The sequence below is a fragment of the Lissotriton helveticus genome, chromosome 10 (assembly GCF_964261635.1).
Source record: "Lissotriton helveticus chromosome 10, aLisHel1.1, whole genome shotgun sequence".
In the NCBI taxonomy this organism is placed as follows: domain Eukaryota; kingdom Metazoa; phylum Chordata; class Amphibia; order Caudata; family Salamandridae; genus Lissotriton; species Lissotriton helveticus.
In genome coordinates this window covers 792263364-792288429 of record NC_136071.1, presented here as the reverse complement: position 1 = coordinate 792288429, position 25066 = coordinate 792263364, and the positions used below count along the sequence as shown (strand labels likewise).

Sequence of the window (25066 nt, the reverse complement as noted above, 5' to 3'; positions counted from 1 at the left end):
ATAGGTTTGAGAGTCAGTGGACATTGCAGAGTGGCATGGATATTTATAATTTGGCAACTTATATTCTATACTGACCTTGAAACTTGATGTACATGGAGAAGCAAAGTGCTACTTTATCCCAGAAGCCAACCTTTTCTCACTAGCATTCCCCCAAAATCCTGTGTATCGTGAATTAGCTTGATGCTCCGACTAGGTATACTATACTCCCTTTAAAGGCCCACACAAGAAGATGAAGTGACCTAGATGAAGATAGTGGTGTATGTGTCAAATGCAATAATTGAAACCAGGATTTAATACAGGTTTTATATTCATGCTCTAATAAGGAGGTAGTAGAGGCTGATAAATCGCTTTCATATATAAAAACTATTGTTTTTAGATATAACCTCTACCGACTTGATCGCTTTCTTGAAATCTCCACTGAATAAATGTTTGCTATAAACTGTATAAATTCATGAAATCTGTTTTATCCTTTTTAAATGAGATTTTTATAAATGTGTTCGTGAAATAATTTTATAAAATGATGGAATCATGTATTTCGGTCAATTGTAGATCTCATAAGATCTAAATCAATAAAGTTGATTGATTGACCGGATCCTGAAATTAGCCTTCATACTGAGGCTAAAATATGCTAATTGGAGTCACACTTTACATTCCCTTCATCCTAACAACCTTCTTTGTTTTTAATCCCAAAATGCTGAGAAAGCCATCTACATTAGTTTTTCCTTATTTAAAACACATGTTGACTTCCTATTATTGAGACACAATGGCCATTACAACACACTAATTATCTAGAGTCATAACCAGAATTCTATTGAGGAAGTTTAGTATGTGGTAATACTTTTTTCAGAAGTGTCAACCATTTCATCTGGGTTCTAAAAAAAAAAAAACCTTTAAAAAGCAAACGCATATATTTGATGATATCTGAAGTAATTTGAAAATAAGCTTTTATGAGCTCCTAAACATGGATGTTGCAGTCTGTGTGTTCGTAAGACATCTGTGCTAAAAAGCAATTCCAGTTTAGGGAATGTTGGCAATTCTCACAACAGTCCATGCATATGACGCTCCTGAGTGACCTCCAGCAGCTCTTTGAAGCGACTGCTTCGGCCGCCCAAGGATTGTGTTGCATCTCAGAGCAGAAATCAGACCTGCAAAACTCTGCCGTAAACACGGATCCGACTCTCATTTAGACCATGGCTACCTGCAGGATGAGAGTTGAAAGTAGAAATCCCATTGCTGAAGCTTAGCTATTCTTTACCATTGCCCGCGGTAGGAAATGCATCTTTGGAGATAGACTCAATCACTATTGGGGAGAGGATGTGGAGCAGCGGCCAGAGCTGCAGGCTCAGGAGCTGGGGATCCGGGTTCGAGTGTCAGCGCAACTCTCCCCATGCCCATGGACAGTGCATAGATACCCTTGTGTGTGATAAGCCACCCTACATAAATTTACAAACGTACTCCCTTCTCCCAAAAACAGGTTCCCGTTAAGTGGTTCAGCTGGTTTTTTGACTCCGGATTGAGGCTATTTATATAGTTCATGTATTTGTGCCTCATAATCAGTTCCACTCTGACCTTGTGAAGACTTTGTAATGCCCCTCCATATAGACTGCGTCGTACAGTTTTGACACCACAACCCTACTTAGGTTAAAATCTAGAAGACCGTATCCGTCGGTGTATGCTGTTTAGGTTAAATTGTCTTCCTTTCTAAAAGTGTTACAGATGTTTGGTGGCGAATAAGATGGAATGACAAGTTGTGCAATTTATGTAAGGGTGATGTACAAATGTTAGATCACGTTGTATTTGTCTGTCCCGCTTTAAAATCCCAGAAGATTTTTTTTCTAAAACCTGTTTTCTAAAAGTATGATATTAATTCAGCTGGCGCAGCAACTCCTATGCTTTACTGTCCAGGAAATGAATTGATGTTGCAAAATGTTTCGTTTTTGAAAATGTTTTATTGTTTTCTGTTGGTATTGAGCGAACAAGACCCCCTGGCTTTGGATACTTTACGCCAAGGTAAAATAATATAGAGAAGTTGCAATATGCAATTTACATAGTCTGCAGTGTTCACCATATATGTATAAGCGTTACAAACACAATAGGCCCTGACAGGGAAGATACATAGACAAAACAATAAATATAGACCATGAATCAGTGCTATATTAAGGCTGGACAGAGTGATTTTTAATGTTTCAGATCACAAAAGCAAGAATAAACTAATCTATCGAGCTCACCCGGACACCTTGAATTCGGAGGTCATTGTGCCTCCCCTAGCACAGCGGCTCGCACATTGCATGCACCATCGTGGTGCAGCTTTTGGTTTTCTATCGTTAGATCAAGTCCACATTAATCCACACCAAGGTCATTCTGCCTTCCCCCAGCGCCACTGGCATCGCATTAGACACGTGAACGCCGTCCATTTAACTTCTCTCTCCCCATAATCCACATGCGCCATCTCCCTTGTGATACTGTGTTGGTTCTGCCAACTGGCTACCTTCAGTAATGTCTATTCGCATTGCCCCGGCATGCCATTAATTGGCACACCATTACAACAATATTCGCCTTGTGCATATTCACGCAACAAATTTCTATCAGGCATGTAACTTTACGTCCTGATGATGATCCCTGTATTGGTTTTACGGTATCGAAACATTGTTGACCTCATGTACACCATAAACACAATCCAAATGATTATTTAAGTGTAACAGTGTTGTTACTTATCTTTGCTTGTTTCATTTTATATATGTTACAAGCCCTCCTGTCCTGCCCGAGCCTTTTGTCAATTGTTTCGTGTTATATGTATTGTGCTGGATGCAGGATTGTCCCATTTTATCCTTGCTTTTATGATCTGAACATTATTAAAATCTTTGTCCGGCTCGACAGCCCTAATATAGCACTGATTCCAGGTCTATATTTATTGTTTTGTCTATGTATCTTCCCTGTCGGGATCTATTGTGTTTGTAACGCACTACCAAGGTTCCTGACCATTACAATTGGGTTCCCTTGTGGCAGAAAACAATCCGCACTGGCAGACATATTTTATCAGCCGGAAGAAATGTTTTCAATCATGCATCTTATTAGACGATACAGTACCGGTGATCCTTTTCCATGGAGTCTCCCATCTCCTTATCCCTCTTCTGGAGAGATGCCATATATTGATTATGGAGGACACAAATAAGCTGTATTTTGTTGTCATCTGCACCAACAGTGTTCTGAGACGATGCACAATAGTAGCTACTTGCCTGACCAACCCAAAAGCTCTTGAAGGCCCCTCCAAGAAGTAGGAAAGATGTATAAAAATGCTACAAAACACTACAATTTTTTTAGTTCAGGAGATCATTGTGATGCGAAACGGACAATCTGTGCCCTTGGCTGCATAAAACGCATCTCTGATTGGAAGGATCCATCAATATGTATCCATGCACCAGAACAGCTTCCCATGCTTGGTGACTGTTGATGTTCTCCCAGAATGTGTCATCCTTCAAACTAAGGCTTATTACTTTTGATGCATAGAGATGTCACAAATGTATGAGGGAGCTGCTGTGTGCCCCGTTTCCGTCTCTGTGGGTGTGTCTTGAAAATATCCTTCAAACAAACGCTTTTTGCCCAAAACTTGCGGGTTTTCATTTATGTAAACTGAAAATGTACTGCTTTTCAGTTTGTTTTATAAACTGAAGCTTAGCTGTGGGTCTCTATATGCTTTCATTTTGCTTTCGGACCTGTTCACACTTAGTCTGTTTAATGGTGCAGTGATGCACCCTGAAGTAGAAAAAGCAAATGGGTAAAAGATCACTAGAAATGAATTGCGCACTTGTTGTTTTCATATACGCTAGCGTTCTAAAGCATGCATTGTCATTTCAAGGTTGTCTGTTGTTTGGGGTGTCTTAAGAGCAAAATGTAAGTATCCAGCAACAGACCGCATTAACCGCAACCAAGGACCAGAAACCGCGAATGTATGGAACAATTCACAATCCAGCAACAGTACTACTGTTCATTTCAATGCCTAACTAGGTTGTGAAAAGTGTTACTTTAAGTTAAGCCAAAACATCTCTTTCCAATTCTACCCTTACAGGAAGATCAGAAAACCGACTTCAAGCCATACAATGTCATGCTCATGGTTCCAGTCCCCCAGACCGCTGTTGGGACAGTCCTGGATGGATTAAACGTTGGCAGAGGCTATGGGTTTGTGGAAGGAGATGACAGGAGGCAGTTGGAAATCATAACTGAGTCAGTAGACGTGTGGCATATCCTGGAGTTTGACTACAGCAGGTTACCCAAGCAAAGTATTGGGCAGTTTCATGAGGGTGATACGTATGTGGTTAAGTGGAAGTACATGGTTAGCACAACAGGTCAGTGTTTGATTTTTTTTTTTCTCTATATGGCAAAATTGTTTTTGCATGTACACGGGTGTATTTGTGCAAAGCAGTACATATTTAAAACTCATTTAACTGTTATAAAACCTCAGACCTTTTAAGAGCCAGTTTATATTTTTTAACATTTGTATGGACGCAAATTCTTCCACAGATGAGTTTATACACCTTTATTGCATTTGAAAATCTGAGTTATGGTTTTCAGATCATCCGGTATCAACTGAAAAATTATGGTTTGGCAACTTTACTCATGAAACTCAAGAGTGACCCACACTAATGGGGACCTCTTCCTCATTTTCACCTGTGCAGGCCTTGCAAAGACTGTAAAGCCATTAATTTTAAGTTATTCCATTGATAGTGTGAACTGTTTTTTGCCTGTGTTGTAACTTTGCCTTAGGATTCTATATCTCCAAAAGGAAATGGAAAATGCTGTTTTGCTGGTCTATACTATTTGCTTTATTGCACCAGAAAAGATCTGTAGCAATTTTCCTGACCTGTTAAACTCCACCTTAGGGACTACTTTCTTTGCATAAGGTTGGTCCCCTCGAGCCACAACCCTGATGGCTTCCTCTTTTCTTTTTTTTTTTTAGCCCCAAGATATATCCAATTTACTTGTACTCCCTATGATCCATCTACCGTGTTAGGGCCCCTAGGATCTGCCCCACCATTCTTGGGTCCTCCTGGGTTCACCCCTATATGCAACCACGGCTCACCCCCTTAGGCTGCCCTCCCCAAGTCATTACCCCTCGGCCTGCTTCAGTCAGCCTTTATTAGGGCCTCCACTCTCACTGTGTCTTCACTGGTTCCACACCCCCAAGCACTTTCCTGATCTCTTTCCCTTGGTCTCCCAATTGGCCGCCCCTCCTGTGGCTTGGTAGTTGGCCCCCTATCTCCACACGCTGAGCTGGTTGGCTCCTTTGTGCCCTGCGTTGTTGTTGGTTGGCTCCCTCCATTTCTGGTGCACACGTATCCACCCAAGTCTACACTAGTCTCCATAGTTAGCCTGCCCTGTGTGCATCAGCTGATTCCCTGCACCCTATGTACCAGCCATTCCAGACCCTCTTTCTAGAAGTGTTTCCATGTGTAACCCATCAGTGCTTCTCATTTTCACTGATTCACCATGAATTCCTATCATGTCCTGTGCTGCATCTTGGCCACCAGTGTACCGTGGCCTCGTTTTCACAATCTGACCTTTTCTTTGTGTCCCTCACATGTCCCCTTGGCTTTTCATCAGTCGTGCATGCTACATCCTTGTTCTGCTTCTGCCTAGATGAGTATTTAAATGCCATCTGTTGCAGTTTTTGTAATCACTTTGTAAACTGTTCACAGTTGGACACAGACAAAAGACAGACACGGTGAGAGTTGCTGGGAAGGAGAAATGTGCGTACTTTTTCTGGCAAGGAAGGCATTCGACTGTGAGCGAAAAAGGAACGTCTGCTTTAATGACAGTGGAGTTAGATGAAGAGAGAGGGGCTCAGGTAAGACTAATGGCTACACTCGCTATTGTGAAGCATTTGTTAATTTAAATGGCAATAACATTTGTTTTAACTAGAATCTAATTAAATTGCAGTAGGTAGTAGGATTGCATTAGCATTGTCAGTCTGTGTCTTACCTCTAGATACGCATGCGATTGATTGGCATTGCCAATGCTTGAAATAGCCAAAACACAAAGGTAGGACAGCGACAGATGGGACAAAGCAACTGAGAGGGACATGAAAGCCATCCAATCCTAAGCAAGGCTTAGCTCTGGGGGGTGTGGTGTACAAGGCTCTCTCCCAACAGACAGCAAGAGCGTTTTTTGACGACTGAAAAAGGGTTCGCATTTACAACTGAGGCGAAAACATTGACTAGTGCACTTAAAACAATCATATCGAATCTGCAAATGTGTGATCTGCTTTTATTACATATGTGCAGTTGGTATTTTACGCTAGTTCATAGCAAACATCACTACCTAATTCAATTAATACCTGGGATGCAGTTATAGAATAAATGATCCACGCACAGTATGGAAAGAAAATATATTCTGCTGTGGGCTACATTTCATGCACATGGTCTTGGTTTTTAGTGAATTCCGTGGAAAATGTTAGAAGTTGTTTAATTTTCAAATGTTGCTTTCCTTGGGTTGGTCAATGTGTGGCAGCACGCAAGCCAATGTACAGCTTTTTGTTGCAACTAACGAGCTGCTTGGACTAATGTACACAGAGTGTTCCTAGAAACATATTTGACCACTTCAGGATGTCCCTGCCGAGTCTCGGTAGAAGGAGTGTCCTTGTCAGTTCAATAGCCAGGTGATGGGCTGATTCAGACCGGTCCAGTCCTCATTAGCTAGCATGTAAAGACTGGATCTGAAAGAGACACGTTAGTATTAGATTCCTTACCTTAGAATATCCCCAGGCGTCAGACTGGATCCGGAAATTTTTGCGTAGCAGTACCCTTGCGCGTCGGTAGGCGTCGACAGCGGCTCCGCGTCCGTCGTCGGCGTCGTGGGCGCCGTGATGACGTCGTCGGAGTACTTAGACGCCGCCTCCGCGTGCTGACGTCAGTTCTTCTTTTTTCCGCGCCAGCAAGCGCAGATCTGGAAAAAGCAGTAACCCTAGTCACTTTTGACTATACTTTTTGATCCTTTTTGATTACTATTTCGAGTCTCTCGACTCCGAAACGGTGCCTTTAGGGATGCCCGGCTTCAAGCCCTGTGATGATTGCGACCGGCTGATGTCGGTCACGGATCCTCACCGCGTGTGTTTGTCGTGTTTGGGCGTCGACCACGACGAGAAGGCCTGCTCCGACTGCCGGGCCCTCTCTTCGAAAGCCAGGCGGGAGCGGTCCCGTAGGCGACTCGAACTCCGGCAGTCGGTCCCGCGCCGCGAGAGGTCCCGATCCCATGGGAGGTCGAGGGACAGGTCGCGGGCCCGGAGCCACCACAGCTCCGAGAGTAGGCCGCACTCCTCCGGGTCGAAGTCGTCGTCAGGTAAGAGGCACAAGAAGTCCAAGCGGCGTCATCGCTCCTCGGACTCCCCCTGACGCTCGCGCGATGCGGCCGGGGGTTCGGGTGACACCGCCCACGCGGCTCCGTCGGAGTCGCGGGCGCCGCGTACAGCCCCATACCCTCCGGTCCCTGGGCTCAACGTGACGCCGGAGGGGGTCGAGCGCTTCCTCATGGCCATGAGGAAACTCTCTCCTCCGACGGGCTCCGCGGCGCCTCCGGGCCCAGCGGACCCGTCTGGGAGTCCTAGCGGGTCGGCGGCTCCGGCCCCGACACCGTCGGGTGCTTCGGCCCGACGCCGCCGATGCCTTCGGGCTCGGCGCCGCAGGCTCCTGTTATCCCGACGCCGCCGGCGCCTTCGGGCCCGGCGCCGAGGGGTCCAGTTGTTCCGGCGCCGCCGGCGCCTTCGGGCCCGACGCCGCTGGTCCTCCATCGGGATCTGGTTTGTCGCCGGTGGATCTGACGACCTCCCCGGCGTCAGACCCTCGGGTGTCGCCTCCGGCGCCGTCCTCGGGCGGCGCCGACCCCGGTTCTACTTCCGTTCCTGTTCGGCCGTCGGGGCGGCCCCGTTCGGCGCCGCTCCAGACGCCGTTTGGTGATTTTCACTTTTATGAACAGGCCCCATTGATTGAGGACCCTGAATTTCAGGAGATGGGTGAAGGAGAGGACTGGGAGGGGTCTGAGGACCCTCTGACCAGGGAGTGTCAGTCTCGTGAGGACTGGACAGAAGACCTTGGGGAGGCCAGTGGTCTGGACACCTCTCCAGACCCTGGGTTTGTCTCCCCTCCTACCGTGGCTTCGGAGGAGGGGGCAACATATAGTGTGGTGCTGATGAGGGCTGCCAAGGCCTTAAACCTTGAGCTCCCCGTCACGGCCGTGAGGACTAACCTCCTCACTGAGGTCCTTAAACCGCAGTCAAGCTCGGCCGAGCCTCTGCTGCCCTTTAATGAGGCCTTGACTGACGTTCTTTTGGGCACTTGGTCCAAGCCCGCTACGGGTTCGCCCGTAGATAGGAACGTGGCCAGACGCCACCGCCCCGCCCCGGGCGACCCATGTTTTCTGTCCTCCCACCCTACCCCCGAGAGCCTGGTTATCCAGGCCTCCAATTCCCAAACCGCATTCCCGTCGGCCCCGCCGGATCGGGAATCCAAGAGGTATGACCAGTATGGGAAGAAGATCTTCTCATCCATTAGTTTGGGCCTGCGGTCTTCTAACACCGCCTGCCTCTTGGGACGTTACACCCACTCTGTGTGGGATAAGGTCGCGGAAGTGCTGCCAGAGTGTCCGTTGGAGGTACGGGCCAAACTCGGCCAAGCCCTGGTGGAGGGCCGGGATGCAGCCAAGTATTCCATCCGGTGTGGGCTGGATACCACTGACTCGCTGGGTAGAGCGATGGCAACGACGGTGGCGGTCAGACGCCACGCCTGGCTGAGGTCCGCCAACTTCTCGGCAGATGTCCAGAGCACGCTCATGGACATGCCGTTCGATGGCCGTCGCCTCTTTGGCGACAAGGCAGACCATGCGCTTGAGCGTTTTAAGGACTCCAGGGCTACGACCAAGTCCTTAGGCCTCTCGGGCCAACGCCAGCAACCGGCTGCCTATCACTCCTTTCGTGGCCACGGAAGGGGTGCGCCCGCACGTGCCGCCAGCCACGCGCCGCAGGGCAATACCCAACGCGGTGGCGGCCGTGGGAACCGCCGGCCGGGCGGTCGTGGGCAGCGACGAGGTCAGTCCACACCTTCCCCCGCAGCATCCGCCTCAAAACCTTCCTAGTCCGTGCTTTCAGGCCCATGTGACGCCAGTGGGGGGCAGGGTTCGCCATCACCACCTCCACTGGCGCACTGTCACGTCGGACAGGTGGGTGCTGCAGATCGTCCAAAGGGGCTACTCCCTCCCCTTCGAGGCGACTCCTCCATCCATGCCACCGCAGAACCACCGTGTATCGGGGGATCACTTGCGACTTCTGCAGGAGAAAGTTACGGCCCTCTTGGCCAAAGGGGCCATCGAGCGCGTTCCTGGGCCAGAAGTAGGGTGTGGTTGCTACTCCCACTACTTTCTGGTACCCAAGAAGGGCATAGGGGGCCTGCGCCCTATCTTGGACCTACGGAACGTCAACGGCTTCCTCCGGAAGGAGAAGTTCAAGATGCTGACACTGGCTCAGGTCTTAGCTGCCCTGGATCCAGGAGACTGGATGGTGGCGTTGGACTTGCAGGACGCTTATTTCCACATCCCCGTCCTGCCGGCCCACCGGCGCTACCTGCGGTTCACGGTTGGCCACGAGCACTTTCAGTTTACCGTGCTCCCCTTCGGCCTTACCAGCGCCCCACGGGTGTTCACAAAGGTGATGGCGGTGGTCGCAGCTCATCTGCGCAGGTTGGGGATTTCAGTCTTCCCCTACCTCGACGACTGGCTGTTGAAGGCGAGCTCGCCCCTGACAGTCGTCAACCACCTCCAGACTACGGCAGACCTCCTGCATCAGCTGGGGTTCTCGATCAATGTGCCAAAGTCGCACCTGTGCCCCTCTCAGAAGCTCCTCTTCATCGGAGCGGTTCTAGACTCGGCGCAGTTTCGGGTTTATCCACCCGAGCAGCGGGTCCGGGATATTCAGGCTCTGATTCCCATCTTTCAGCCGTTATCCCGGGTTTCGGTCAGGTTGACGCTGCGGCTTCTGGGGCTGATGGCCTCCTGCATCCTGCTGGTGCATCACGCCAGGTGGCGGATGCGGGCTCTGCAGTGGGACCTGAAGTTTCAGTGGGCCCAGCATCAGGGCAACCTATCCGACCATGTCCTGATCTCGGAGGGCACTGCGAGACAGCTGCAGTGGTGGCTTACGGACCGCGATTGGGTCAGCGGCAGATCCCTCTCCCTACCCCAACCGGAGCACGTAGTTGTGACGGACGCGTCCCTCCAGGGCTGGGGAGGCCACATGGGAGAGGCGGAGATCAGAGGCCTCTGGTCTCCGGCGGAGTCCCGGCTCCACATCAACCTGTTGGAGCTCAGGGCGATTCGTCTGGCACTGAAGGCATTCCTCCCCTCTGTCCGGGGGAGTGTAGTGCAGGTGTTCACGGACAACACCACCGCCATGTGGTACTGCAACAAACAAGGCGGTGTGGGGTCCTGGACCCTTTGTCAAGAGGCTCTTCGCCTTTGGCAATGGCTGGAACGCCAGGGCGTGACCCTGGTGGCTCAACACCTGGCAGGTTCTCTGAACGCCAGGGCGGACGAGCTCAGCCGTCGGTGCATGATGGATCACGAATGGCGTCTGAACTCGGAAGTGGCGCAAGGCCTCTTTCAGCAATGGGGAGAGCCTTTGTTAGATCTATTCGCCACCGAAGAGAACGCGCAATGTCATCAGTTCTGCGTGTTGGAATTTCCAAGGCAGCACTCGCTCGGAGACGCTTTTCGTCGCGAGTGGAGTTGCGGTCTGTTGTACGCCTTTCCGCCTATACCACTTCTGCCCAGAGTGCTGAAGAAGATCAGGCGCGACCGGGCCCAAGTCATCCTTGTGGCTCCGGACTGGGCTCGAAGGTACTGGTATCCCGAGCTACTCAGTATGTCAGTCGATCCCCCGGTTCGGCTGCCTCTTCAGGAGGACCTTCTGTCGCAGCAGCAGGAGACGGTCCTCCACCCGAACCTGTCCAGTCTCCACCTCCATGCTTGGAGATTGAGCTGCGACAGTTGAGGCCATTTGACTTGCCTCCTGAAGTCTGTAACGTCATTCTGGCAGCCAGGCGTCCCTCCACTAAGTCGGTATACGCCTGCAGGTGGAACAGATTTGTGGCATGGTGCACAGCAAAGGCTGTGGATCCTCTTGCTGCCCCTCTTTCAGAGGTTCTTCTCTTCCTTCTTTCTCTTGCCCAGCAGGGCTCTGCTCTGGGCACTATCAAGGGCTACCTTTCTGCCCTTTCAGCCTTTCTCAGGCTGCCTGATCAGCCCTCTTTGTTCAAGTCCCCTATTGTGAACAGATTTCTTAAAGGCATCACTCACACATTTCCCCCTGTTCCGTTTGTGATGCCTCAGTGGGACTTGAACCTAGTTCTAACTTTTCTGATGTGCGCTCCCTTTGAGCCACTTCACAATTGCCCTCTTCGCCTTCTGACTCTGAAGACTGCTTTCCTGGTTGCCATCACCTCTGCCAGGAGGGTGAGTGAGCTCCAGGCTCTTTCTTGTACTCCACCTTTCCTTTCTGTCCATCCGGACAAAGTGGTGCTTCGTACCAAGCCATCTTTCCTGCCCAAGGTTGTCACGGCCTTCCACATTGGGCAGTCTATCACCTTGCCTACCTTCTTTCCGCCTCCGCATCCCTCTAAAGAGGAAGAGCGGCTCCATCGTCTGGACCCAAAACGTGCGCTCTCGTTTTATCTAGATCGCACACGCCAGTTCCGGGTGGATGACCAACTCTTTGTTGGTTACGTGGGCGCCAAGAAGGGGAAAGCGGTGCACAAGAGGACCATCTCCCGGTGGATCATCTTGTGTATCCAGGCATGCTACTCTTTGGCTAGGAAGGAGCCTCCTGCTGGATTGCGGGCTCATTCTACCCGAGCCACGGCGACTACCACTGCTCTGGGCAGGGGTGTGCCCTTACAAGACATCTGTCAGGCAGCTACGTGGGCATCGCTGCACACGTTTGCAAGACACTACTGCCTGGACAGCCAAGTCCGGAGGGATGGCTTCTTTGGCCGTTCCGTCCTCCGGGACTTTCTGGTGTAAGTATTGGTTCGCAGACCCACCACCGGGGTTGGTATTGCTGGGGTATCTATTCTAAGGTAAGGAATCTAATACTAACGTGTCTCTTTCAGATGCACAAGTTACTACTTGTGTAACGATACATCTGTAAGAGACATTAGTTAGTATTAGATTCCTTACCGACCCACCCATCCTCCCCGTTATGCGAACCAATATCTAGGGTTAGGGTTGTCCCCTTCAGGGCCCTAGTTTCAATGGCACCAGTGTTTGTTTTTAACATGGCTCTGCGTTTCTGGCGCGGAAAAGCTGTGTCTAAGAACTGACGTCAGCACGCGGAGGCGGCGTCTAAGTACTCCGACGTCATCACGGCGCCGACGACGGACGCGGAGCCGCAGACGACGCCTACCGACGCGCAAGGGTACTGCTACGCAAAAATTTCCGGATCCAGTCTGACGCCTGGGGATATTCTAAGGTAAGGAATCTAATACTAACTAATGTCTCTTACAGATATATCGTTACACAAGTAGTAACTTCTGCTGCTGGTGACGAAGAGAGGCACTCTAGATGCACAAAGGTGGCAGAACACTAGATGCTGCTAGAATACAGTCCAGTCGTACAGAACGTTTTAAAAAATGTTTTATTGTACTCCAGCACTACCGTCACAGTGTATCCTACAGGAGTACATATTCATTCAGCACTCTTGTCGGATATAGCCCCTGCACTTCCTCAAAGCTACAAATGTAAGCGCTGTAGCAAATGTGCTACTCTCCAGTCAGCATATTACATGATGGGCAAAGTTTTTCTGTAGTTTTGAATTGGTTAGTGTGTACAAGATCAGTGTAGCCCAGTTCCGTTCCAGGTGAAGTCCTAGCTAACCCGTTATGCACTGCAACATGTCAAACCAGGTATTTCAAGTCGCCTTGTATTTGAACTTCATGTTGAAGAACAAAATAAAAATCTAGACGATGCAATCCTTTTGCCCCATTTTCAGTGTGACTGTTCTCCACATGTTTCTCCGCACTGTGTCCCATTGACCCACTGTTCCCAGGTGGACCCAATAAGCATATCTTACCTTAATAGGAAATTCTAGTGATCAGTGCTCGTTCTGTCCTAGATGGCAGGTAACGATAGACTGGTACAGGCAAGTAATACAAGTTAGCATGTACTGGTGCTGGCAGGGAGAAGCAGGCTGATGTGAGCGGGCAGACCAATGGCGACTTAGTTAGATCAATGGCGACGTACAGTTAGATGAGTGCTGATAGATGCAGATATGGCCAGACACCAGGGTCGGATTGGGATCACAATTCGGCCCGGGCACTGATGAAAAAGTGGCCCACATTCAAGAGGCGTGGCCAATATTTAAGGGGCGTGGCCCACATTCAAGGGGCGTGCCCTTTCATGAAACACCATTTGCACAGACAAGGAATGAAAGTGGGAGGATACACAGGACACAGGGCCAAGGTGACAATGGCCTACATGCTGAGCAACTAAAAAAAATAGCAAGGCCCCTTTCTGTCACAAAATTATTCCAGCCCTCCAGCACAGGAGCACCTGAAAAGCAGCAAAACCCCTGCTATTACTAACCTACTTAACCCTCCCCAGACCTTCAGCTCCAGAGCGCATGAACAGAGGTAAGGCCCCTGCAATTAGTAAATTAATCAGCCCTCCAGGCCTCAGGAAAATGTCCTGGCAGGGGAGCACAAAACACAGCTTTCTGGGTCATCCAAGGTAGCCAGGTAGCCAGGGGGGAGGCTGAGGTGAAGCTGGTGCATGGGAAGTGCCTTTCCAGTGTGTTCTGGCAGTTTGAGTGTTTACCATTTACTGTAGTATTACCCTTGTACCTGTGTATGGTACCCTTTTGTAACTTGCACACGTCACTTTTCTCTGGTATCACACTGTATGCTACCTCTCACTTTTGTTTGCTTTAGATACTTGCACAAGTGCCACCATTGCCTACGTAACGTTTGTTCTTGTGCTGGAGTGTCTGCCATTTATTGCAGTATTATACCTCTACTTGTACTTTGTACGCTTTTGTAACCTGCACACATCACTTTTTCCTCCTGTAATGTACCGATTGCTACCTCATGTATTTTGGTTGCTCACTATTGTCACTTTTGATTCATGTAACTTAACGTTTGCTTTTGTAATTTGTCCACTTGTAATTTTTCTCCTCATGTATTATTGCTGTTCCTAGTGTGAAGCGCTCTGACACCTTCGGGTAAAGTCCGCGCTATATAAAATAGCATAAATAAATAAATAAAATAAAAAAATTCAAAACATCACCTGGCCCCCACAGCAAGACCCATTTTTCCTCGCCCACTATGCCCTGAACGTGAAGGGCTGTGGGCGAGGTGTTAAGACTAACACCGTTTCTGGGCTGCATGGGCCCGAGGGGGGCCGAGGTGAAAATGGCTCAAAGGCCTGAGAAACACCTGGCTCCCAGGGAGGCCGATTTTTGCAAACAATCACCCCTCCCAGCCCAGCCTCAGCTTGATTGCTTGGCAGGGCAGGGGTGAAGGAGAGGCCACAGCTGACAATCCTTGTCGGCCTGCACAGCGAGGCTGCTTTCATTTTCTGTCTGTCTCCGTGCACTCTGTGGGCCGTTTTTTTTCTCCCCTTTCCAAGTTCTCTCTGTGGACTGGTACAGGGGAGAAAAAAACGGCCCACTGAGGCACCGGCCCTTCGGCCCATGCCCGAATGCCCGCCTTGCCAATCCGCCCCTGCCAGACACCTAGAGCAGGTAATGGGACACTATGGACAAGAAGGTGCAGATTCGGGCAGCTACTGACAGTCCTGAGATTGGTAAAGTCGTTCAGTGACGGACAGGTACTGATAGGCCTATGGAGATGCAGGTAGACAGAGATGTAGGTAGGTGGTGGGGAAGGGGGGGGGGGGTTGTCCTGACTAGAAAAGGCGGGTACAGGGGCTGGATTTCTGCACAGGAACAGAAGGCATGTTCTTTTCCACATAGGCTGTCAATTCAAGTAGTATGTTTAACACATTAAAATGTTGTTTGGCAACGCACCTATTAATCTCTACTGGCAGTTTTTGATGATGAGTGCTAAATATGAAGTCTGTACCCAGACATTCAATTTACAATTAACATTTTTATTGAAGAAATTCATTCACATTTTGAATTGCTCAAATGTTATTACTGCTTCCGATCCGAAGCATTGTTTGGGACTTTATACAAATAGGTTTATGGAAGTATGCATATGGCAGCTATTTTTGTGACTAAAATGGCATGCGTGGCTAACGTTCAACTTTCTCTGCGAATCACCCTCTTTATTTTTATCATTCTGTTTGAGGTTTGTGATTTGGTCACAATGATGTATATAGTTTTAATGTTTTCTATAAAAAGTATTAAGAAGGCAAGTGGTAAGTCTTGGGCAAACTGAAGTTTTGAACCTCTATCAAACACACAAAAGTGATGGGAAGATGCTTGCAATAAGTCGAAGCACTGGCAACCGCTCAGGGTAGCATTCCAACCCCATCCTCGTGGCCCAACATGCCACCTCAGATTAGACCCAGTCATGTACAAATCTGCTTTGACCCTGCTCCTATAGGGACAGTCCTGCCCGAACAGCAAAGCCAGGTACTTTCTGAACCGGAACACAAGCAGCTCAAGATCAGTTTCACTTTGATTGGGGCTCTTCAGGCGGTTGCTGTTTGGTTCCAATGACACAGTGAGAAGGGAGACCCACGTCTGGGCATACACTTGGTCACTTAGGGCAGTACATCAAACACAGAAGGTGATGGGAGGATGCTTGCAATAAGCCTAATCCCTGAAAATCACCCGCGGTAGGATTCTTGGGTTGCTTGTGTTCCGCTCTTTTAAATCTGTTATTTAAATAGCTCATTCCTTGGGTCTTGGAATGAGGCCTCACTGAGTATTTATTCGCATATTTCTTTGTGGGTGCTTCACTTAAGGTTTTAGCGCCCTGGCTCCCCTCTGTTAAATTTAGACACTTAAGACCCCCTGACTCCGGATGGGGCAGCCAAGAAACCTTTAGTGACATTAATACTAGCATCACTGAATGCTTTTTTCTTTCACTGATGACCTGTGCCTTTTGACAATATCGCTTGAGCTAGATTCCCAGTGTCCCTGAGGGAGCAATGCCTCTAAGGAACCCCAAACGTCGTCTCCTAGAACTTGACGGGCACCAGTGTCTCTGACTCGGGGCAAGGGCCGGCGCTAGACATGGGCAGCCTGGGCAGCTGCCCAGGGCCTCACACTCAGACCACCAGCATGGGGCCACGCACTGGTGATGTGTCCTGTCCGTTCCCTGGCGATCCATTTCAAAGAAAGGTGTCCCTTTCTTTGAAATGGAGGCCCCCCTCTCCCCGGGCCTCTCAGGGATGGTATCTGGATACATAAGGGAGGGAGACTCTCCCTTCAATTGAAAGGAGACCCATTCACAGACACTGTGGGAGGCCCATTGTCCATCATTTTGGCGCCCCCATAGTTTTAACTTTTAGCCCACAAGCAATTCTCACACCTATCGGACTGAAGGTGTGAGAAATGCTTGTGGGCTCAAAGTTAAAACTGTGGGGGGCGACCAAATGCTGGACAATAGGCCTCCCACAGTGATTGTGAATGGTCTCCTTGCAAGGGGCCACTTATCTACATTAGAGGGGCCTCGCACATTCCCTTTTAGCCCAGGGCCTCGCAAATCCTAGAACCGGCCCTGCTGGGGGCGTCGTCAAGCCCCTGCTTTAGCGGCTAGAGTGAGGTGGGGTTCTTTATGGGCCGTTTTTGTCTGCAGCTCGGCAGACGAAAGCTCATAAGTAACACTATAAAGAAATACAGTGATCATAGAAGAGAAGAACGATTGGGAGCTAACAAAAATCTTTTGTGGAAAGAAAAAGGAATATTGATTAGAAGGAAGGGTAAAAGGATGGATGGATGGATGCGTGAGTGGATGTATTAGGGGTTGTATGAGTGGCTGAAATAGTTGTTAGATGGATGAGTGAATGGATACGTGGGAGGACTGGTGCAAGGATGGCAGGGTAAAAAGGTGGATGGATAGTGGAATGATGGATGGCTGACTGGGTAGTGGATGGACAGGTGAAAGGATGGCAGAGAAAATGGGTAGGTGGGGGGACAGGTGAAAGGATAGTGGAGAAAAGGGAGAGATAAATAGATAAGTGGATGCGTATTTGTATAGCAGAGTGGATGGATGAATGGACAGCGAAGTGGATAGATGGATGAATGGATGAGGCTGAGGATGGTTGAATGGATGGCAGGGTAAATGGGTGGATGGAATGAAAGATAACATGATAGATGGGAAAAAACAATGGTTGACAGAACGTAAAGGTGAAATAGTGGAAATAAGTAAGGTGGATGGATGGAAAAGATAAGGGTCCTCTTCTAGGGAGGGGTGAGCTCACTTGCCTTGCTTGGCGCAATCTCCATAGCTTTTAACTCGGGGTTGGGGGTGTGGGGCGATTCTGGAGGTGTTTCTGGAACTCACCAGTCGGGTTTTGTTAGATAAATCGACATCCGTTGATAGAGCATGCAACGTCAAAACGTTAAATACACCCACAGCACACATTTAAATATCATTCTTGTGTTTCTCTCAGGTGGTCATTTAAATGCCCCGTTGTGCTTCATATAAAGTTTCAAATAAGTGGATGCCTAAACAAACAGTAACATCAAAAGGTCTTTAATTTAAACATTTCGGAACCGTTAAAATGCTGTCATTTTTTGCTCCTGTAGGTGCAAGTGCTGCAAGGGAAGGAACCGCCTTGTTTCCTCCAGTGTTTCAAGGGAGGGATGATCGTGCACACGGGGAGGCGGGAAGAGGAAGAAGAGAATACGCAGAGTAAGTCATGATTGTGAGAGTGCGTGAGCGTTAAAGTTAAGTTTCGCTTCGTTGCTTGTACACGTTACACAGTTTCCAATCCGACGTGTGATCTAACCTGGTCTTCTTCTGCCCCCTGCAGGCGAGTGGAGGTTGTACTGTGTGCGCGGAGAAGTCCCCATTGAAGGGAATCTGCTCGAGGTAGCCAGTCACTGTAGCAGCCTGCGCTCGAGGACGTCTATGATCCTTCTCAGTGTCAATAAGGCCCTCATGTACCTGTGGCACGGGTGCAAGGCGCAGGCGCACACGAAGGAAGTTGGACGAACGGCTGCGAATCAGATAAAGGAGCAGTAAGTACCAGAAGTAGAACTGGGCGTTCAGGGTCGTAAGGCAGTTAATGTGCGAGTGCGCAGGCACGTGGAAGAGCTAAAATGAAAATACACTATGCAGCCTAATGAGCCAAATAGAACACGATAAAGCAGAAATGCAGCCTTAAAATCTCAACAAAAAGAGGGGTTGGAAGAAGGCCGTTAAGTGTTGGGGGTGGGGGGGGGGTCTCAAAGGAGCGTGGCCAATGTAATTTAGGGCGTGGCTTAAAAACACGTAAGCTAAAAATCTGTGCTTAGCATAGTGTGCCGCCCGACTTGTATTTATCTGTTTGTCATTGCATCCAGATGTGATACAACAAGTAACATCATACCTACAACAAGTCAGTACTATTGTCTTTGTCAATGGTTGTTAGCTGTATAAGATAAATAAGCAGCACCTACGGCTTGTATATAATATTGAAAAAGCTTCCACTTAAAGCCCCGGTGACACCACAACAGTGTTGCTGCTCCTTAGTTTAAAAAAAAAAGAAGCTCGTCATGACCACGCCCGTTTTAATGGAAAGCTCAGCACAGCGGGAGAATTAGCCACACGTGTGAGCGCCGCGCGTGTCATGAAGAGCTCAGCTCGTCATGAACTCAGCGGCACCGTGACTCCGGATGAGCTGAGCTCATCATGAGCATGGAAGAGGTTAAAGGATTTTCCTTCCCCTACAACACTCACCTGGCATGCCATGCCTTAACTTCTCCACTAGTAAGAAGTGAGCAGTGTGAACAGCGCACATCGATGTGCCTGCTGTCACTGCTGTCCAGGACCACCTGCGCAAGGGCACAAAACTGAGCCCGATGGAGTTAAGTTTCAATTCCACCTTGTCAAAACTGCCAGTCCTCAGCACCGGCAGGACCCGGCCACTTAAAGCCCTGGTTGGAAGTAACACTTGTGCTCACTCGTCTCACCAGCGGTGAACTGATGATCCTGCATCAGGAATTGCACCTCGAGGTTTGGCTTTGAGCTCTAGGTTAATTTATTTAAGCACTACTGCACTTTGTTTTAGGAACAACACTGAGGCTCGGGGTAGAATATGAGTTGATGCACTTTATTAAGGTCTAGAATAATCGAGGCAAGATAAGAAAATGCACTTTATTGGAGTAAAAATGCAGAGTATCTCATTAATAGCACTTTAAAAATCTTTGTATGAATTATGCATATTATAAAATATAAAGTGTGGCATCTTAACGACTTGACACGTTGCAGCTTGGATAAAGAATGAAAACATTGATATAACGGTTTTTGCTAAAAAAATATTCTAATATTTAAAATAATGGTGTTTGTAAAATTATGAAATTGTTTTTGTGTAGAAGAGTATTGGTTAATCTATGTTGCTGCTCAATACAAAGAATAAAAAAAAGAACATGGTTCGGGTTTAGCATCCTTCAGAGTTAAGCACCTCTGAATAGGGGTCGGGGCAGCAATAATGTGAGTTTTCCCGTTTTCCGATGTCTCAAAACGGAATTGTCCTAATTCACCAGGTTTTACCTGCCGAAAATAAAGCAAGAAGGGGGCTCTGGCGTATGTGGAAATAATCTCAAAATTCAGACTCCTAAATAGAAATAGTCTCCTGTTTGCACCCCATCCGACATTTATTTGTCCCTCTGGGGGGACACATTGAGGACTTCGGGATTTTCCTTTCTGCAAAAACTAACGTTCAAAGTGATGTGGTGCGGTTGAGACTCCTGGATAGAAACTCCTCCCCTGAGAAATGTGAAATGCGTGTTTAGTGTCCCTGTGAACAAAACCTGAGCTGAGTGAGCACCGTTAGAGCGGATTGAAGTGAAGCCCCAGCTGTGCTGACTCGCCCTAAAATCAAACCTTTTCTTGCTGTCGCCTGAGAGTTGTCGCTCACATTTGTGTGTCTTGTAGGTGTCCTTTGGAAGCAGGATTGCACAGCAGCAGCAAAGTGACGATACATGAATGTGACGAAGGGTCCGAGCCGGTGGGATTTTGGGATGCGCTGGGACGGCGAGACCGAAAGGCCTACGATTGTATGCTTCAAGGTAGGCCTTGCTGCCCAGCTTTTAATAATTTCTTTGTATATACTTTTGATAGCAAACATTATTTGAGAATAAAATAGCATACATCGAACAGGTATCAATTTAGTTCACACCAATGTTTTTTTTTTTTATATGATTGATTCAATAACTTTATTTCAGCCACCTCGGGCCATAAAAGTACATTAATACATTCATAAAAAAGAGCAAGCAAGTTAATAAATAGCATAAAATAAAATACAATCCTGTATTCTGCATTTTTTACAATTTAAAAATGTGGTTAAACCATCCCTGGAATCAAATAAAACAACTTCAAAATTCATTGAAAGTTATCAATATTAAAAAGTAAGTTAATAGATAATACAAATAACCACGTTATATGTGCCATCGTAATTTCTGTAACAGACAGGCACACATAGGGCTCTACACACAATTATAAAAAAAAAAAACTCCTGTGCTTGTGCCACATCCCATTCAGAAAGCGCGAGACAGCAAAAACAATAGGGGGATGGGTATCGTACTTTAGGATCCTAAAGGCTTGAAGACAATGTCTAAATCCTAGGTTTCTACAGAGTGGAATTATCCATTGTTTGCGGGATACAAGATATACAGGGCAGAGGAAAAACACATGAATTTCAGACTGTCTTATATTTACACGCCTGGCATTCTTGATTCATTGCATTATCCCATTTGCTGGTGAACGGCCTAAGTGGAAGAGTCCCCAATCTGAATTGAATGTATAGTCTCCTAGCCTGGGGAGGATAGATTAAATCTAAAAACTCTTTTTTGTATTCAGCCTTCACTTGTAGAAACTCTATTGTCAATCAGCCATAAGTAGAACCTACTTGGATGATTGTCAGATTATGGGTACCTATAGTGTCACGCCAGGTCTACCCAGGTCGTTAGCCGGCACGCTGTATCCGGTGCTTCCCAGAGTTCCTGCCTCCCTATTCTAATACTAAGAGCCCTTATGTGGCTAAGCCAAGGGATTTTCTTGTTACTCAGGATAGGCATAACCTTCCTGAGTTTGTCTCTATAACAAGACAGCTCTGCTGTTACCCATAGCCTTCGCCAATACATGAGGGGCCTTAGAGCAATCTCTTCGTCTATGGGTAGCAGCCCTAAATCCCTGCGGAGGGGAAATAAGGGTGTACTAGGGGGGGGTCCCACCAAATTCCTCATGAAAGAATGCTCTACTTTCATACGGTTACAGGGCCTGCAGTGTCCCCACAATTCAGGGTGGCCCCCCTAGCCTGTACTTTGTAGATTTCAATGATAGGGGCGGCTGGCTTAAACGTAGCCTGTCTGTACATTTTCATTATCCCCCCTGCTGTTTGGGTTAACTTTAGGCTTGCCCTGGTCAGTTGAGTATCCCACTCCAGCTGTTCTGATAGTGATACCCAAATACTCGAAAGTCTTCACTCTCTCCAGAGGTGTGCCGTCTAACGATGGGTTCGGACGAGTGGTCCTGTGGGGGTTGAAGATCATGGATTTAGTTTTAGTTAAATTGATCTCCAAGCCTCTCAGGATACAAAAGTCAACGAAGCCATCCAGAATGCGTTGTATGCCCGTGGATGCTTTAGACAGCAATAAGGTGTCGTCCCCGAACATCAACAGCACCCTCCCCGAGACTAACCTTGGAGCATCACTATCTTTAACACCAAGTAAATGGTCAATAAGCCAGTTGATGTAAAGGCAAAATAGAGTGGGGGCCAGGACGCACCCCTGGCGAACCCCCTGCTTCACCGGAAAACGTGCTGACAATTCCCCATGTTTCCCACACCTTACTTGCGCAGAGGTCTCCCTATGCAGCCTCACTAGCACATCCAAAAGGTACGGTGGGATCCCAAGATCACCCAGTACTTTCCACAGTTTTTCTCTAGGAACTAGATCGAAGGCAGACTTCAGGTCAACGAAGATGAGGTAGAGGCTGCCACCCTCTACACTCACCGTCTTCCAGTATAGGACCTGAAGTCTAAATATCTGGTCGATGGTTGATGTACTCGACCTGAAGCCTGCCTGATAAGGGCTCAGGATCTCCATCTCCTCTATCCAACCCTGGATTCTATCTACAATAACCCGTCCCATAAGTTTTTGGATAGTGTCTATTAGGCTAATAGGCCTATAATTGGACGGTAGGAGAGGGCAGCCTTTTTATTGTGTATGGGGACTATCTCGGCCCCACGCCCGGTATCCGGGGGGTCCATACCCTTTAAGATGGCATTAAACAGGGCACACAGGTACGGACCCCAAATTTTCGGATCCATCCGAAAAAGATCCCCGGGTAACTTGTCTAAACCAGGTGCTTTGTTAGGTTGTAATTTGTCAATAGCGGATTCTACCTCACCTAGAGTGAGCTCCCAAACCCCCTCCAATCGATACTCATGGAAGGGGTTCGGAGGAGGAGAGGTAGTAACCTCTTTGCCCCGGTCAGCATACAATGCCCCAAAATGTGCTTCCCAAACTGCTGGGGCTATATTAGGTTCTAGGGCGAGTCGTCCCCCCTCCCCCCACACCCAGAGCTGACTATTGCCCAGAATGTTTTCAGGTCTTTTTCCTGCAGGGCAATCCTGAGATCTTCCCACTTCTCAACTTCCCAATTTTTCTTTTCTGAATTAATATTCCGCTTGTACCTAGTCCTACACTGCTTAATTGCTGACCTGTCCTTCGCCTTCACTGCAGTAAGAAGCTCTAGTTTGGCTTCACGACAGTTTGCGTTATACCAAGGGCAGACAGAATCAATTTTCGCCCTTTGCTTTCCTACTGGATAAAACACATCAAGCAGTTTTAGTCAGGTGTTTATGGATTTTTAGGGGCCTGTCCTCAATCCCTGTTTGTATGCCCACTCCACCTGCCTCGCCCATTTCAATTAAATATGGTAGGGCCTGTTGGTATATATTGGCCAATTTAGTTGGCGATTTCTGAATATGGCACCACCTCACTCTCTGCCTATTATTCGCTAAAGTCAATACATTTTGTGTTGGTTTGGGTACTGGTAGAGGGTTAGACAGACCCAAGCTCCCTGGTTTGAGGGTCATTACTAGAGCCTTATGGTCACTATCTTTCCTCTGGTAAATCTGGAGGTCAAGAACCCTGTCCCAGGCTCTAGTTTCGACCAAGATGTAATCAATCAGCGAGTTCTGCCCTTCCCTATTAAAAGTAGACTGGCCTGGTCTATCGGATTTTGTCCTCCCATTACATGCCCTCAGTGACAATGCCCAGGCTAAGGGAGTTTAGTTGTAGAACCAGCGGCGCCCAAGCTTTGACAGGTGGAATCTGTGGATCAGGTTTGAGCCAGTGCTGATCCTCCTCAGCAGAGCCATCCTGAATTGGGTTGTTTAGAGGCTCAAACTGGCAATTAAAATCGCCTCCTACTATCAGAACAGCTGCTGGATCAAGGGTTGGTATAAACTGTCTCAAGTCTTCTATAGCTCCGGATTCTTGCCCATTCTGTACAGATCTTGCATAAACATTAAGTAGGGCTATTTGTATTTTTGAGCACAGTGTTAAAAAAAACCATTGAACATCGTCAGAGTTAGCTGAAATTTGCTCAGCCTTAACGCCAAGGTGCATGCCCACCCAAATATTCAGGTCACCAGACGGTCCCCCTACCCTTCGTGGTGGCCAATATATTAAAAGGAGCAAAACATACTCTGATATTCCTCCCGGGCCCAAGCCTACTGAAACAGGCAAACATCACAGTTGTCTACAAAGGATCCCCAGTCTGGACAGGATAGATTATTCTTGATCCCAGCCAAATTCCAGGACAAGATTCTAATATTAGCGTAAACATTCATCAATCGAGTATTCTGACGTACCTCAGTGCCCCTATCACCCTTGGCCGGCAGTCCATCTGGATACAATCCGGCCTGATTGTACTCTGCCACCGCCAATTCTCTGCCAATGGCCCCCTAACTACTAACGATGGTACATCTATAGCGCCCCCTTCCTGTATTATCATTGGTGGAGTACCAAAGGACACATCGTTCACGCTATTCCTCCCGGCCGTATCGGACCCACAGTAAACTACAGCTTCCCTCTGGGTCTTGGTCTGCCACTGAAGTCTAGACTTGCCACCGTTCATTACCATACTGGGAATTATACAGACTTTAGCCTCCCTGCTATCACCTGTAACTCCCTTAAGGGATTTCTCGCACCCCATGGTACTATTTGGGGTCAATGTCTGATCGTGGGCCATACCTCCCTCACCTGATTTTCGCAAACCTGGCTGGTTATCAAGAGGGTTTGACTGGTGACGGCTTCTTGACTCAATCTACCTGGTCCAGAAAGCTGAATCTATTACTTACAGGGAAGGCGATAGATAAAGGGATATCATTTATGTCTTGACCAAAGTGTCTACTACCTGCCTGAACTCTTGAATCCCATCTATCCCCATTTCCTCAAGGACGGCCCCCTCCCGTTGGAATAGGATTATTGGAAGTGGCAGGGTAAAAATAGGTTAAGGGGAGGGGCTGTATTTGTGTTGGTGAACCTGCTGAATACCAATTACATATGTGCTCAACCACCCACCTATTTCTAAAGTTGATCAAAATGCAGTTACCCTCAATGTGTTTCTTTCGTTGCCCTACCCAGTTCTCTCTGCGGGCAAAGAGAATTTCACTGGATGCCTGTGGAGGGAGTGGCCTATTAAAACTCAGCCAATGAAAGCATTTATTTTTGAGATCGAAGTATGACTCATCTTTGCCTTGATTCAACACAGGAACCCCTGCTAGTACTACAACGTACGGTATTGATTCAGGTGGAAGATCTATACATGGCAATGCAGTCTTCAATGTGCATGAGTCACGGCACTCCTTAAAGGGGCACGTATTCGATCTGATTTCACTTGTTCGT

General features: G+C 48.0%; 1 protein-coding gene across 30 annotated transcripts in view; it reads left to right on the top strand.

The window, feature by feature from the left end:
* SVIL (supervillin) overlaps positions 1-25066 on the top strand; it is a 761399-nt gene that overhangs the window by 644136 nt on the left and 92197 nt on the right. For all 30 annotated transcript variants that reach the window (XM_078663371.1, XM_078663368.1, XM_078663380.1 and 27 more), the window contains 5 exons: positions 4067-4343; positions 5694-5842; positions 17753-17858; positions 17980-18187; positions 20085-20218. In XM_078663371.1, the coding sequence (XP_078519497.1) occupies positions 4067-4343; positions 5694-5842; positions 17753-17858; positions 17980-18187; positions 20085-20218 (874 nt within the window). The remainder of the gene's footprint in view (positions 1-4066; positions 4344-5693; positions 5843-17752; positions 17859-17979; positions 18188-20084; positions 20219-25066) is intronic.